The sequence below is a fragment of the Suricata suricatta genome, chromosome 2 (genome assembly GCF_006229205.1).
Source record: "Suricata suricatta isolate VVHF042 chromosome 2, meerkat_22Aug2017_6uvM2_HiC, whole genome shotgun sequence".
NCBI lineage: Eukaryota > Metazoa > Chordata > Mammalia > Carnivora > Herpestidae > Suricata > Suricata suricatta.
Window position 1 is genome coordinate 48379594 of NC_043701.1, and position 17336 is coordinate 48396929.

A 17336-nucleotide genomic window follows, 5' to 3' on the forward strand; every position below is an offset into this window, starting at 1 on the left:
TTGTATGATTATAATGAATGAGCTATGGAAACAGTCCATCTGTTGTTGGATTGTTGGTATGGAAAGCAAATTCGAATTTAGTTTTTTTCCTCTTCAAGGAGACGAATACAGTAAAAAACATTGATACACTTAATTTATTTCTGGTAGTGGTAGAACAAGCCTTATCAGTAAATTTTTACATAATTTCAGTGACATCTACTTTAAAAAAGGCTAACTGAATTGTGTTGAATCTCTTGGGTTTGTGAAGTGTGTCTGTGATTTATACTGTTTTGATATTACTTTTCAATATATGAAAATACCCCTGAGACAGACTCCTGCTGAATTTCTGGTCACTATGTCATCAGTGCTAGGAGTGCACGTTGTCAGTTGTTTAAACATTGTGAAATCCACTGTGGGCTGGCAAGAAGCATCTGGGAGCCAGACTTTTCCTGTGGACACATGCCAAGTAGTGTATTGTATTTCCTCACTAAAGTGAACTATATTGAGATCATTTTTCTTTTTGAGTTTTTTAATCCAGGAATTATTTTCTGCAGCTGAGTAAGGATCACATAATAAAATTGTTTATAACTACCTGAAGCCTGGAATAGCAGATTAATAACTACTATTAGGTAGCTAGAGTAGGTGTGAATAAACCGTATGGCTAAACTACTTTGGGCAGCTAGCAGTATTCTCCTGATTAGACTGTTCAGGAAAGTCGATACGTCATTTCATATATTCTCTTTCAAGGATTTATTCTAAGCATGGAAAGTGAACATTGAATGACCCTTTAAAAAAGCACTATGGTAGGGCATGTCATTAAATTGTGTTATTTAATCAGATATAAACCCTAAACTGCATTTTAATATACACAGTTGCAACATAATGTTTATTTTAACTCAAAATGCCAGGAAGTTTGTAAATCATATTTAGCTTTAGAAACCTCGAACAGTTGTGAGTCTGGGATGGTAAAACAAGAATGCTTTGTCATACCGGAAAAGAGGCCGAGGGTTAGTTTTCTAACACAGACACTGCCTGGACTAGGGGTCCCTAAGGTGGCACGGACTCGTGTCATTTACTCCACGTGTTACCCTGGGCCACTGTTGGGTGAGACCTTCAAAAAGTAAAGATCTGGTGTGCCTGCCGTGGACGTTAAAAACACCCTGGCCTTCTACATGGGAGCAGACATTTTGTTTACGATGGCCTTATTTCTGGGATCTAAGTAAAAGACACTTTGCGGATAAGAGTACAGCTTATCCCTTTAGGGAGTTAAAACTGAGCAAATGTGGTTCCTCACCTCCCCTTTCTGAATTATATGAGTTTCAGGTGTACAGCTTTGTAATAACACAGCACTAAATGATCACCACTATATGGCTAGTTACCATCAGTGATAAGGTTGACCCCTCCCCTTCACTAGCTACAGTCTGTTCTTTGTATCTATGAGTTTGTTTTTGTTTTATTTTCTTTGGTCCTTTGTGGGGTTTTTGGTTGGCTTTTTTTTAGATTCCACATATAAGTAAAATTGTGTGATGGTTGTCTTTCCCCGACTGACTTATTTCACTTACATTATACCCTCAGGGTCTATCCACGTGGTGGCAAATTGCAAGATTTTATGCTTATTTGTGGCTGAGTAGTAGTCCATTGCAAAAATATACCACCTCTTCATCATTCATTCATGTATCAGTGAACACTTAGGTTATTTCCATATCTTGGTTATTGTAAAAAATGCTGCGGTGAACATGAGGCGCATATTTTGAATTAGTGTTTTTGTATTCTTTGGATAAATACCCAGAAGTAGAATAACTAGGTCATATAGTAGTTCTATAAGTTAAAAAAAATTTTAATGTTTCTTTATTTTTGAGAGAGAGAGACAGACAGACAGAGTGCAAACGGGGGAGGGGCAAAGAGAGAAGACACAGAATCTGAAGCAGGCTCTAGGCTCCGAGCTGTCAGCACAGAGCCTGATGTGGGGCTCGAACTCGTGAGCCGTGAGATCAGGACCTGAGCCGAAGGTGGACACTTAACCGGCCAAGCCACCCAGGCGCCCTTATAAGTGTGCTGGTTTTTAAGCTCCAACTTTTATTCTTATGTACTTTAAAGAACATCAAATACTATTTTGCAGGAATGAACACCAAGACCTCCATCACATGAGCTCTGTGTGCCTAACCTCCTCTTCTTCCCCTGCAGGTTACTTCTTTTGACAACTCCTCTTTACAGAAATAAACTAGTTCTAGAAGGCCTTTCATTTTCTAGACACTCTGTCATACTTCATCATAAATTTGTGTGTCAACAAATACCTCTTAACTTAGACTTGAAAGTGTCTTAAACACGTAATTCTGAAAGTCCACACACAGCCCCTCATAGGTGCACAGGACTTTTTATTTCCAGGGTGCCATTCTTTCATATTATGTAAAGTGCTTTAATTTGCTGCATTTTTCATGTCCTGCTACAGTCAAATCTGGTGAGAAGCTATAGCTGTCTCATTCAGGGTTAATCCGTCTTCCCAGGCCCCTGGCGAGGACGGATGGTCTGCTTGCTTCAGGGCTTGGCCTTCCTCTGTGTTTTCATCAGATTCAGCCTCTGAGAGGGAGGTGATGGGAGATGATTTTTCCATTTGCAAGCTGCCTTCCAACTGAAAGAAAAATGGAAGGGGCAAAAGCCAAGCTTTTCACTTTTTGCGGCCATTACAAACATGACTCTTCTCCTGTTTTTCAGCGGGGTACACTATTTTTCAAGAGAGCTTTCTTTCTTTTTTTTTTGTACTATCAGAAGTAGCCAAGTTATTTTGTCATTGAAGAGTGTTTAGAAAAAAAGAATATATGTCAGTATGACATCATGAATATTCACTTTCTCATAAGTTACATGTTATGGCAGTAGGTTAAAGTGCTGTTTAATTAATTAACAAAAGCAAGAACAAGTGATCTAGGCAAGGTCCTACATCAAAAGGGAAGAAAAAGCATCAGAACTTGGAGGTAGACTGCCTGGATTCAAATTCTGGCACTAATTCTTACTGCTGTGTTATGCTGAACAAGGTTACTTAAGTGTTTCTTTGCCTTCATTTCTTCATCTGTAAAATGTGGCTAACAACAATGCCTTCCTCAGGGTTTTGAGGATTGAATGAGATGTATATATACGGTGGCTAGTGTGGTGCTTGGTAGAAAGGCAATCCTCAGGTTATTACTATAATCACTTGTTTGTAAATCTTCACTGTCCTGGGCATTACTTTGACCACATTACCTCATTTCATTCTCACAATAATTCTTCAAAGTGGATTTTGTGTTTCTGTTTTCCAGGTTGAACATTGAGATTCAGAGAGTTTAGTCAGTTCACTAAATTCGCACAGCTAGTAGAAGAGGTAATATGAACTTCTGGAATACAGATTTTATTTGCATTTCAATGGTTCCATTATATCTTTGGGGATTAATATGGGATTTCTGCTTTACTGGTTCCATTATAATTCATTTTATATTAGTATTATTTGCTGAAGTTTACCTGTAGTTTGAAGGTTAAAAGGCAAGTAACACTTGAAGATACAATGCTCTAATGAACTTACATTCAAATTATGATAGAACGGAAACCATTGAACTCATGTAGAAGAAAGCCTCAGAAGGTATGCCTTTATGTCAGTGGTTCTCAAAATGTGGTCCTGGGACCAGTAACGTGGGCTGGAAACTTTTTAGAATTGTACCTGCCAAACCTACTGTATCAGAAACTCTCGGGGTGGAGCCCGGCAACCTGGATTTTTAATAAGCGCTCTGAAGTTTGAAAACCACTACAGTAGGTAAACAATACATCATGGTGATATGCCAGAGATATTGATGTAGCTCATAATATCTAGTCCCAAACTAGAAGTTACGTATCACAGAGGGAGCATGTGGTGGTAATAGAAAAATACAGTGGGGCTGTTATTTGATAATTGCCCTATAAATATTAAATATTCAACACTGTGTGTTCAGTCTCCCTCGGTCCTTGAATTTAGGGCTTCTAAGCAGGTGGTAACTATTGCTTTCAAGCACGGCCCGTTGGACACAAAGGACCAAGAGATGGAGAGTGACTTTCTCCCCACCCTCAGCTTCTTATGGCCGGGACACACAGAGCTAGGGATTGGGATGGTTAGGTGTTTTTGTGGGGGGGAGCATGAATAGGAGAGAGGCAGGGAAGGGGGAGAGAATCCCAAGCAGGTTCTGCACTGTCTGCACAGAGCCCAACACCGGACTCGAACTCAGAGCTGAAATCAATGAGTCAGACACTTAGCAGACTGAGCCCCCAGGTGCCCCAGTTAGAGTTTTTAGTATTTAGCAATGAGGAATCTTCAACTACAAAGAATTGACACTAAGAATATGGAGACAGAGGAAAAGCAGTAAGCAGTCATTACCATTGCATCTTGTTCCTTCTTCAGGTATAGTTTGCATGTGGAGTAGCATATGAAACAAGGACGGAGGCCAAAGGATATAGGAAATAAATAGGGAAACTGCTGCCATATCCAGATTTAATTGTGGAAAAAATTAGACAAAAGCAGTTGTCACCTTAGCATCCAACAAGGAAAAAAGTGGCCATCAGCCAGACATATTTGCAGACTTTAGGAAGGTAGATTTCAGAAAATTCAGAGAAGGAATAGGCACAAATGTATGGCATTAAAGACGAATGAGTATTTTTAAATGCCATTTAATTCTAAATGATTCCAATGAGGAAAATGGGGAGAGGAACCAAAATGTATCAGTATCTTTGTGCTATAATCTATCCAATTAATACAGCTTTTACAGGGTCCTATATTAAGCCCTGAAATGGCCAGATAACCAAAGAAAATATGAAAAGAATGGACATTTGTAAATTATGCTAAGTATGACAAAAGGTGTGTAATTGCTATGTAGTTTTGTTTGTTTTTGAAATTTGGGGGGTGGGCGGTAATTCCAAGAAAACATCGGTGTCTATAATTATCCTCCAGCTGAAAAGATTGGTAGGAGGAAACAGAAGCTGAGGACGGGCAAAGGGATTCTAATAGAATACCAGCTAACCGAAACCCATTTGATTTTCATTCATCAAACATTCATGGAAATCATTTTTTGTCCCAGCCCCTCTGTTAGGCCTGGTTGGAGAGTTCACAGTTGAGATGAGTAGACACGTATCTGTAGTGCTTTATGAGAGCAGTGATCATGGAAGCCTGTTCTCAGGCTGGGAGATCACCGGGGGGGCGGTGCCCAACTGGCTGGAGGGGTTTGGAGAAAGCACCCTAACTGGGGGACATTTGAGCCATGTCTCAAACCTCAGTAGGAGTTAAGTTTGCCTCTGGTTTATTTAAGTCTACCTCAGAAGACAACTTGTAAATGAAATCATTGAATGACTGTCACTGACTTTAAAGGAGCCATGCACAAAGAGAGAGACGCCAGAAGTATGGAGTCTAGCAATTAAATGGTGAACTCTTCAAAACGAGTGCAAAGTTGCAGTATCTGAAACTGGGTTTCCAGAAACGGATAATGAGACGGTTGTATGTACAAGACTTACTGGCGAGGGAGCTTGGGAGATACGGTCGTATGAAAGCAAGGAAGGCAGAACTGGGCGGGAGAAAGTGGTCTCGAGCACAGCCGTGACTGAGGCCTCAGCCAAACTCTTGGGGAGCTCTGGGTCTGGGATGTTTCTTCACGGTTGTTGAGGCATGTTCCCACATCAGCTAATCACTGGCTCCAGGCTGTCCTCCGGGAGGGGTGTCATCTTGAGTGAAGCAATTCCCTCTAGCTGAGGACAGTGCCTTAGAGGGGGGACACAGCTGTGAGCCAGCAGCAGTGGGAGTCCCAGCAACTGGAGGTTGGCTGCGTTGGCGCTGGAGAGGGCTTCTGGGAGGAGTGCCACATCATCCACTCTGGGTGGATTCTGCAGACCCTGAGCAGTTTAGGAACTTCGACGTGGACTCTAAAATAAGGCATCAAGGAGACTCTCCTGTGCTATTTAGAAGATGAAATAATGATAACTAGAACCCCGCGTATGTTCAGGGAAATGACAGACATATAACTAGGCATAAGTAAGGCATTTGGCCAAGATTTTCATGACACTTTTATGGGCATAAAGACCACTGGATAACTGACTGTAGTCAGCTGTGCCCAAAGGGTGCTGATTAATTATTTTGTGAATGTCTTAGAGCTTAATTCTCAATATTGTCATACCTTGTATTTGTTGATGCCTAGATGACGATATCCAGGCCACGCTCTCAATGGACTGAAATCCTGGATCAAATCTAACAAGATGAAATATAATAGGAGATCACACTTGGTCCAAAAATCTTGTTGCACAAGTATGAGAAAGGAAAGACTTGGCTTCACTGCAAATGGGAAAAACGCATAGGGATTTTGGTCAACAACTCAGTATGAGTCAACAGTGTAATGAGATTCAACCCTGAGACTGTATGCTTTGGGAATATAAAATAATCATCAAATAGTGTTCTGAGTTACCAGGCTAGCAATTTTTTCATGTTGTGGATCAACAGTGTTTAGATATTTAACTAAAATGACATGGATGAAACTAGAGAGTGTAATGCTAAGTGAAATAAGCCAATTGGAGAAAGACAAATACCATATGATTTCACTCATAGGTGGGATTTAAGAAACAAAACAAATGAGTAGAGGAAAAACAGAGAGAGAGTGGTTAACCAAGAAACAGACCCTTAGCTATAGAGAACAAACTGGTGGTTACCAGAAGTTGGGGGCGGGGAGGCGGTGTGGATGGGTGAAATAGGTGATGGGGTTAAGGAGTGCACTTGTTAAGATGAGTACCGGCTATGGAAGTTTGAAAGTATTGATGGAAGTATTGAACCACTGTATTGTACACCTGAAACTAATACAGTATGTTAACTGCAGTTTAAGCAAAAACCTACAAAAGAAAAGAAAAGAGAAAAAAGAAAACATAGGGCAGTGGTTCCCAAACTTTTTGGTCTCAGGAACCCTTTACAATTTTAAAAATTATTGAGGACCCCCTTTATTTATGTGGGCTACACCTATCAATATTTACTATGTTAAAAATTAAAGCTGAGAAATATTAAAAAATGTTTATCAATGAGTTTAAAGGTCTCAATGATAAACCTATTTCCAGTGAACAGAAAATGTTTTTAGGAAAAATAGCTATATTTTTCCAAAATATCAGTGAAAAGAGCGACATGGTTTAGATTTTGGCAGATCTCTTGAATGTCTATTTTAAAAGAATAATGTAGACTCTCAAATCTGTTTCCGCATTCACTGTTGTGATACGTTGTTTTTAAGTCTAGTTAGCATACGGAGAAACCCAGCCTCATACAGGAAAAAGGAAGTGTTTTAATAGTCCTAGGAGCTAATGGTAGATATTCGTCTTTGACACTGTACCTAAGCTAGACAAGTTAAAGGTTAGTTGCAAGACTGAATCCAAAACTGTATCAATGGACTTTCTATACTTTGTTACATTAAAATTCATGCGTCTGTCTTGTACTTTGACTGGATCTCTTCCCATGCATGTTTTATAACATCATGCATTGGTCATTTGGAAAGTATTGGTTCGCTGCATTATGCAGAACTTGCAAATATTGGTGAAATTGTGACACAGTTAAAAACCTACAAGTCATTAATAACACCACCAATCTTTCTAGAAAAGTCTTTCATTTCTAGGGAGTGGTCAAGCTCACAATGGCAGATCTAAGTTTCTAAAATGCTAATTTTTGCTTGAAAGCTTAAAGTTTATCATGGCAATAGGTGTCAGCTGTTTTCTTTGCAATAACAAGCTCACTTCGTTCCTGTTTGAGATAATATCTGCCAGATTCCCAAGTCCGAGTAACCGTAGTTCGTCTGTCACTCATTTGTCCGATGTTCCCTGAAAAACAGCTCATTCAGCTTGCCACACGGTCTTTTGCACATCTAGACGTGCAGCCGAAGTGCTTTGTGCATTCTTCTGATTTTGTCACACACAGTATGAAATAGATGTGTTCTCAGGGTTGATATTACATGAAAATAATAATTTGGACTGCTTCCCCATTGGCATTCTTAGATGAAATTGGCTTGTTTGTTTTTAATGCTAGAGCAAAGCAGCGAAGATAGTGACAGCTTGGTGCTACATCTTGATTTATGCTGAGGTATCGGCAGTTTACCCATCATGGCTCTGCAGCCTCAGTGCAAATGTTAGCACAGTGAAAAAGGCAAATGTCTTCATTTTATTATGAAAATAGTTTTGACCTCATAGACTCTCTACCTCCCAGAAGGGTTTCGAAACCACTGCTATTATGAGGGATGGGGAACCAATTAGTCTAACAGGTGATGGTTCCTCTTCTGTTCCTGTGCTTTTTCTTTCCTCGGCTCTTGAAGACCAGGTGAAGGTGCACCGCCTGAGGAGAGGATGTGAGTGTTTGCATAAACAGAGGAAATGGAGCCAAAGCCTGTAACAGCTGAGCTCTGGTCCTGGGATCCACTTCTTCCTAAGGCTATAGTAGACAGTTGTAGACCCTTTTATAAAACAGCCAAGTTACAATGAAATGATCTCAGCACCACCCTGTTTATCATTAGATAATTTTACAGAATAAAATTTAAACCACAATCCAAGTTGAGATGAAGTATTTTACTTCCCAAAAAGGGACTCAAAATAGTTTATAATAAAATACAAATACATTTGGGTAAGAATGGATAATTCTTATATATATGTATACAGTTCATATGAAATAGTGTATATATTCCCTAATAATGAAATATGTATATATTGGATATTCTGTTATTCAGAAACTGAGTAGAGGTGGTCTAGGAGAAGATGTTAATAGTGGTTATGGATCAATCTTGGGTGACTTAAAAAATATATATATATACATTTGCTTATTTCTGTTGTTGGACTTCCAGCAATAGACAGATACTGCATTTGTAGCAAGAATAATAATAAAAAAAGGTTAATTTAAATTAAAAACTGTAACTATTATTGTGGCAAACTCTAACTGTCCCAGAAGTTCACAGTTCACAGCCAGATTGAGGTTACTGTACCTGAGAAACAATTTAATTTGACCTTGTTGGGCTACAAGGATTGTAATATTGCAGAATTTATTATTGATGTTCGTTACAAAGCTGAGCATCTGAGCTTTACAGAACGGTTAGGAGACGTCCTGTCGTGGCGCGTGTGAGCGGAGTTCGCGCCAGGACACGGAAGAGCCACGTTTCATTGTTCCCTCATGTCTGGGAGTCTTTGGGAGCGGGGTCTTCTCCCGACTCACAGTCTCTTCTGACTGACAGATCTGGCCTGTTAAAACCGTATTGTTAACCGACATACTTTCTTTGCTTATCATAGTTGCTGGTGGGTGATCAAGTGTGTGTAAGACTGCTCCTGAAGAGAGGACCTCTGGAGCAGCAGAGACTTTTCCAGAAATGTCTGCAGTCCATGTTGCGTAGAAGGCAGTGCAGGAAGAGAAGAGCAGGTGCAAGTTTCATGACCTTGGCCCTGCCATTCAGTACCCTGTTAATGAAAGAAGGAAGTTGAACTAGATTATAGCTAAGGTTCCCTAAGATTTCCTCCAGATTCTGTCACATGAAATTCTTGCTTGAATTTGAGGTTTTTCCCTAACATCCTAACCTTGATGTTAGCAAGCTTAATGTCTGTGAAAATGTATTATTTTCAGGTTTGTATATAAGTTATTAACTCTAATGTAGTACAGAAATGTACTGTGATCTTATGGCATTTATTTTTGCTTTTGAAGTGCAGCTATCAAACCCTATAAGAATAAAATGTCAAGGTTGAAAATTAGATTGCATGATTGAATAACTATTGCTTACTTTGTTGCCTTTTATATCACCTTCACGTTCTTGGTTGCCAAATTCATAAGTGGTTGCAAAACACCTAGCTTCGAAGATAATGACTGTGATACTGCATGCTAATTGTGTATTTATTCCCCCTGAGAAATCTGATTGCATCATTATTTTGCCCAAATCCTGTTCAGAGTGCTGAGGGGTAGACATTATTCTTTGTACTTTACAGAGATGAGAATTACAGTCTCGAGGTCAAATGAGTAACTAGAACTTGTTTTTTTTTTTAACATTTTATTATATATATATTTTGAGAGAGACAGACAGACAGGCAGAGAAAACAGAAAGAGAGAATGAGCAGGGGAGGGGCGGAGGGAGAGACTCTTAAGCAGGCTCCATGTTTAGCGCAGAACCTGATGCAGGGCTCCGTCCCACAACCATGAGATCATGAACTGAGCTGAAATCAAGAGTCAAATGCTTAACTAAGTCACCCGGGTGCCCCTGAGTAACCAGAACTGTAAGCCCCAGTTTGCCTAATTTCCCAGAGAGTAAACATGACTCTCCATATACCATGTCAGCCATCTTTATCTTTCTGGTCATCTTGAAGCTCGTATAATACTAAAAGGCACACACTTCTATCTTTATAAAAGTATGTAAGATGTGTGTCAGTTTACTAGATAGAAAAATCCTACACAAGTGTCATATTTTAACTTACCAGTATGGGCCCCTAAGGAACTCACTTTTCCTTATTGTCTTGGTCTAAATTCCCTTGCCCGTAGCCCTTTGACCCTGCTTTTCCACTTTGACCTTCTGCGGGCTTCCGAGCTTTGCCCCAGGTCCTGAGAACAAAGAGGGGCTGAGGTGCCATTTGTGTGAACGCTTCCTACATTCCTCCCTCTCTTACACTGTGGTGCTGGGACTCGCCAGGTGTCTCCATTCCCCTCATTACATCTGTCCCATCTTCTCCCAGCCAGGGACATACTGCTTGCAACGCCCTGGAGCCAAAACCCTTGGAGAAAATGTGCAGGATCATGTGTTGCTCTGGAATGCCGGCAAACTTCTTTGTAAAAAGACTTATGTACTGTCTACATTTGAACATGTTCCCTTTATGGAAATTCAGTGAGAAAGAAAAGCTGGTTGGCCTAGAAAGAATTATGAAATACTATTTCATAAGAAAATAATTGAAATATTTTTTCAATAATGAGTCACATTAGAGACCTTTACAGGATATGAAGTGGCATGTGCCAGTTTCAGGGCACTTGAGGGCATGCACATCAGAGGTGAGGAAGACGGGCTGGGAGAACAGAAGGGAGACATGTGTTGGGGGCATCCCAGCCTGAAATTCTACTTCTAGATCATCACTGCAAGGATTGGTTACCTTAAGATGTCCTTCATGGGGCACCTAACACTTTGGCTCAGGTCATGATCTCACGGTTTATGAGTTCGAGCCCTGCGTTGGGCTCTGCACTGACAGTGTAGAGCCTGCTAAAGATCTTCTGTCTCCCTCCCTCCCTCCCTCCCTCCCTCTCTCTCAAAAATAAACATTAAAAAAAAGAAAGATGTCCTTTGCATATAATGCTATGGTAGAACAGAATCTGTGCACTTATGTGGGAATGTTTTCCAAGTCCACAGACAGCACATGAAATTTTAGAAAACGATCCACCTATGAACTGAATAGAAAGTGCAGTTTCAATCCCGGCTCTAATTGCACATGTGAACCCGGACACGTTATTGGAGCTTTGTAAATTTCATTTCTGCGTCCGCAGAATAATGGTAAAAATACCTATTATTACCTCATATAACTGTTATGAGCATTTAGTTACATAAGGGATATAAATGCATACATCATGAACTTTCAAGCAATAAACATTAACTTTTCTTGAGACGAATATATAGTCTCATAATCAAATGAAGCCGGGGCAGGTAGAGATCTACACCCAATCTTTATTTCAGAGCATAGCTTATGATTCTGTGTTTTAAGGTCTTTAAAATACATTGTAGTTCAGCAGAGCTGTTTTCTGAAGGTTCTTAGTAAGAAAGGTAATCATTGTGTGTGAGTCGAAGGTTTTCTTATGTTGTCCTCTTCTCCCTGGAAGATGTGATAAGATATGTTTTCAGCCCTGATGTGAACATCACACACCCTGTTTTGGTGCTAACAAATTGTCCTCAATCTTTTTGAAGCAATGTCAGCTGTACATGTCATTTGCTTATTGCTTTTCTCCTTTGGTTATTTTGTCCTTAAAACAAAAATAACATGAGTAAGGAAGAAATAGCCAATTTGTAAAAACTGCATAGCTAGACAGAGCTGTGATTCTTATTAGGGTAATAATCCATCTGTTATGGAACTGGATCAATTTGTAAGTTAAATTGATTAACCTGGCAGGGGACAAAAAAGGTCTTGACTTATTCCACATAAGCAAATGGTAGTCATCCTAAAAAGATTTGGGAAGTCTGTTCTCTGTTCTTTCTTCCTCTGCTCAACTCAGAAGGAAGACCAAGTACCTGCTGAAAAGGGGAGCGGAAATGGAGTTCAGGCTTTTGGGTTCTGATTGCTCCTGGAACTTCCATATTTTTGCCCGGGTATAATGTTAAAACCTTCCGATGACTACCAGAACACATCTAATGCTCACCGATGAATTTAGTCAACGTATGACTGTGTTTGAATTATCTTCTGCAGTGAATTTTCTGTTATTTTCATCTCGTCTGATCAACAGAATCTTCTGATGATTCTGCTAACAATGTGTGATTGGAATAATAGCATCACATGTTGCAGAGTTTTGTGCTGCAGCTGAAAGGCATGTAAATACAAGCTGCTTATTTGCAAGAAGCTTCCAGATTTGCAATATGATTGCTATGGAAACCACATAATGAAAACCTTATAACCATCTGTGTGGTTTGATGGATTTTACCACATAGCTGAGCTGTTTTTGTTTACTGTTATTAAAATGTTGAATGGAATATATTAACCCCCAAACATCGACTATTTGAGGTATTAATTAGTATTGTATACTGACATCGTGACTCAGCACCAAAATAAAATATGCTTAATAATAAACCTAAATAAAACAACATGTGTGTATATTTCTACTATAGTGAGGTGATTATTGCCTAGAATTTTCATTTATTCTTAAATAGTTTTGGAGTGGTGTGGAGAGTTTTTCTCTGTTAATAAATGAACATAGTACGATTTATTTTCATGATTTTGAATCTCTTCACTCCATATTTATCGAACATCTCCTTTGTACCAGATTCTGTTCAAGATTCAGTCTGAGTTTTTCTACCTAAGATTAAAACACACACACACACACACACACACACACACACACACACACACCCCAAATTTGATTTCGTTTTCTTTTGTATGGAAGCTGTTTATATTGTTAGCCCAAGATAAAATGAGTTGTTGGAACATTGTTAAGAAAAACTGATTATGAAATGCAGAAGCTTTGACCTAAAAATATCATTCATTACTATGTTTAAAATGGAGAAAAGAAGTTTTTTTTAATGAGTGTTTCCTCCTCTAAAATACTACTTGTTCAGCAATTCACATGGAATTTGGATACTTCCCAGTAAATAATGATACTTAAGTAACTATTTTAATATAATTCTGATAATATAAGAATACATTGTGCACGGTATAGGCACTTAAATTTTAATAAAATAGGGATACATTCATAGTAATAAATTATTCTAAGTTCATTGTTTACTTTGCCAAGAGCAGAGTTTTCTATTTAGTTACTGTAATTAGTTTTTGTAATATCTTGACACTAACTTTGGGTGATAAGTCTGTACCCCATAATGTCTTCTTAAATTTTTTTTAATGTTTATTTATTTTGAGAGAGAGAGACAGATTGTGAGCAGGGAAGGGGCAGAGAGAGAGAGGGAGACACAGAACCCGAGTCAGGCTCCAGCCTCTGAGCGGTCAGCACGGAGCCCAAGGCGGGGATCGGGCAAGATCACGACCTGAGCCCAAGTCAGACGCTCAGCCAACTGAGCCACCCCGGCCCCCCTCCCATGATGTCTTCTTAAGAGCTAGAAATCCTGCTTCCTACGTTGTTGTGCTTAGGCTTTTGACTTGAGGGCAGGTGCCCTTCACGAGTTTTGACTTTACTCAACAGTTGGATTTGTGACCAGTTTAGAGGAGAAGGAGCACTAGATAAAGAGAAAGTATGACAAACAAGGCAAGTTTTCTCCTTCTCCTTTGAAAACAATTAACCAGAGATGCCTGAGTGGCTCAGTTGGTTGAGCGTCCAGCTTCGGCTCAGGTCATGATCTCGCAGTTCGTGGGTTCAAGCCCCACATCAGGCTCTGTGCTGACAGCTCAGAGCCTGGAGCTTGTCTTCAGATTCTGTGTCTCCCTCTCTCTCTGACCTGGTCACACTGTCTCTCTCTCCCTCTCTCTCAAAAATAGATAAAACATTAGAAAAAAAATAGAAAACAATTAACCATCTGTAAAATAAGTTGGTTAGACCAAATGACTGTAAATGGCCCTAACACCTTTAAAACTTGTATGAAAACACCCTAATAAACCATTTACAATCACTAGGCCTTGAAGTTTAGCATAAGTAAGATAACTGTTGTTAAGAGAAAAGGGACGGGATTTGGCATTAGATTTTTTTAATTAGGTCTTCCATGTATTAATTCCTGTTTGACTGAACCATATTATTAAATTGCCAACATCGAGGTCAACTTAATGTGTATAAAGTGCCAAATATTTCCAGCTGCTCCCTTTTTGGTGGCTTTCCTTATTTTGTTTGAATTGAGTTACAGAAATTGAAAACAGTTGTATGTTTATTTTACAAGTACAGTAACCCTTAAGCTGGAGTTAAATGGTGCATTTTATGAGTCACTGTCTTAAAGTTCGCACGAGCCTTCTGAACTCTGCATCCATCCTCCCGTAGATGCAGACGTGCCAGCATTTCCTCAGGGCTGCCCCACCGGGACGCTCACCCTCTCACACAGGCCCTGTGTTCCCACCGCAAGATAGCTTCTCTTGGGTATTCTTTTCTTAGGAACGGTGTTCCCATTTCTCTGTCAACTAAGCTCAAAACTCAAGTCATCCTTGGTTGCTCTTCTTCCCTTAGCCCTCCACATCCAGGCAGGCACAAAGCTTATCAACTAGAGTTCCTTTTCCTCTTACAACTGGCTCCTTGCATTTCCTCCGTCCTTCAGTTAGGACTTCCTTCCCCTTTAGCCAGACTCCGAGTGGTCTGTCTCCCTGTGCCCTCCTTCAGGCTCCCTGGGACAGTGGGATCGGATGACCATGCCACAAGCATAGTGCTAGTCCTGCCTGTTCTCTGCTCAGAAATCTTCGGGGGCGCTTACTGCGTACCAAGTCAAGACCTAAAGTCCATAGCCGATGTTCATGGCCCTTCAACAGCTGGCAGAAACTACTAGCATTATCTCCCATCCTGTTCTTCCCTTTTGAGTTCCATATTCTTTAGCCAAATGGATATTACTGTGCTTTGTTGTTTTGCTTATGACTCTCCCTCTGTCTAGAAATTTCCTTGGGGCGCCTGGGTGGCTCAGTCGGTTAAGTGTCCGACTTCGGCTCAGGTCATGATCTCATGGTTTGTGGGTTCAAGCCCCACATCGAGCTCTGTGCTGACAGCTCAGAGCCTGGAGCCTGCTTCAGATTCTGTGTCTCCTTCTCTCTGTGCCCCTCCCCCACTTGTGCTCTTCTATCTCTGTCAATCAAAAATAAATAAATGTAAAAAAAAAACCATTTTTTTAAAAATAGAAATTTCCTCCTCCCCATCTCTATTCAGATTTTCTCCATCCCTCAGAGCCTTTGCGGTGTTTCCCACTTGGGTGGTTTCTAGTCTGCGTTCATCAGTACCTCGTCTCTCACGTGTCAGGCTTTATGTCCCTCATCCCATTTTCCCTTAGATACTCCTGTCTTCTGTGCCCTGTAGGCGCTCGGCCTTCTGAGGGCAGAAGCTTCCTGCTCTCTTTGTCTCCCTGGTAGAAGCTGTCTCTTATAGGCAATTAATACCCAGGGAAGATTTATTGGTTGGATTATTTAAGAACCTTCATGGCTATGTTTACATATTTTGCATATTTTACTTTAAAGTTTTTTTTGTTTTTCTTGAAATTATGATTCGTTTTGAATGCAGTTTTTCTTGGGCATGCCATTTTGTTCATCTGTCCTGCCTTAAATATTTCTAAAGTGTATATAAATCCTTAGGTGAGGAAAGTGGTCATATAATAAATGTTTCTTTAATGTAAAATAATTAAAGTCTGTGGACTCTGTTTAAAACTCTTCTCATGTAGTCTTCTCCTATTTCTCCCTGTTACTGGGGGGATGAATATGATTGGAGAATGTGGGGATCACGAAGGTCAGGCCCTGAATACATGCAGGATAAGGCACATGGACATTATGATCACAGGCTGAGTCGGAATAGTAAACAGTGGAAGTTTCTTTACCTTTTCAAGCCTCAGTTTACTCTTCTGTGAAATTAAGATTTAAAACTATTGAACTGTGAAATCTTAACGTCTACAATGGTGTATGACATATAGTAAGTAGATCCACAGTATAATGTGGGGGGAATTGCCCTGAAGGGTGAAGATCTTTCTGGTATTCTCCCGTGAGGATCGAGGGGGAAAGCACGAAGTATCTGATACTCAGTGAATGACTTACAGGCTAACTGTATTTTCTATCACACATTTTCCCTCTGCTCTATGGCATTTTGGGGACTGTGATTTTATCCTGCCTTGGTATAAAGTGGCCTGTCCATATAGTGCTGGGTGTTAGTTTACTGGATTCCAGGGCTGCTCTGGATTTAAGAGCGTTCCAGATGAGTTTCTGTAAGTATGCAAAACAAAATATGTGAGGCATCAGTACGTATCTTAAGTTTTATCAAGCCAACTGGTCAGGTCGCTATGTGGAAATGGCTAGAGGTTTGTTTGTTCAGCTTTAGATGATTGACAAAGGAATGTGAATGTTGAGCTGTTTCATTCTTTGAGGAGGAATATTTATGCGTCGTAAACTTTTAGGTTTGCTCGTAAAATGGGGGGAGCAGTGTCCTGTTATTTGTGAGGAAACCCTTCAGCGTGCCGTTTCTGTTTGCTTACAGAAGAGGAAGAGGACAGTGCTCCTGCTCGCAGGGAGGACCAGAGGAAGATGAGTCAGGACGGTGCTCCGCCCCCCACAGGTACTGAGTCACGAAGCTTCCTGGGAAACCCCTTTGGGTCTTGTCCCCTTTCCCTTTGGCCACTTTCTTACTGCTCTAAAGATGTTTGCACAACTCCCCCGAAGTTGGCTGCTTCGATCTGGATATCTCATGGCGGATAAGCTGCTTAGTCCCATTTAGGATGCATGAAAACCACTTGAGAAGGATTTATAAAGTAAGCCAATTTATACAAGGTATTCCTTCCTGAATTACTTTGTAATGACTCAATTAGCTTTCATTTCTGCACAAAGGAGATTTAGTTGCATAAATTAGCTTATCATCATTGAGGAAGTGTCACTGCTAAAGGACAGTTTATAGATACAACATGCAGTTGCTGTCAAACCTATAAGAATGTAATATAGACATCTGTGTATACTTTGTACTTGAGCAGAACAGACTTCTGCCATTCAGAGACTAACAGGGGACAACAAGTTGCCCAGGGGACTGGCAATGTAGACAT

The 17336-nt window shown here is 40.2% G+C and overlaps 1 protein-coding gene across 2 annotated transcripts in view; it reads left to right on the forward strand.

The window, feature by feature from the left end:
* Positions 1-17336, forward strand: part of SKAP2 (src kinase associated phosphoprotein 2) — a 185000-nt gene that overhangs the window by 145709 nt on the left and 21955 nt on the right. For both annotated transcript variants that reach the window (XM_029925987.1, XM_029925997.1), the window contains one exon: positions 16781-16858. In XM_029925987.1, the coding sequence (XP_029781847.1) occupies positions 16781-16858 (78 nt within the window). The remainder of the gene's footprint in view (positions 1-16780; positions 16859-17336) is intronic.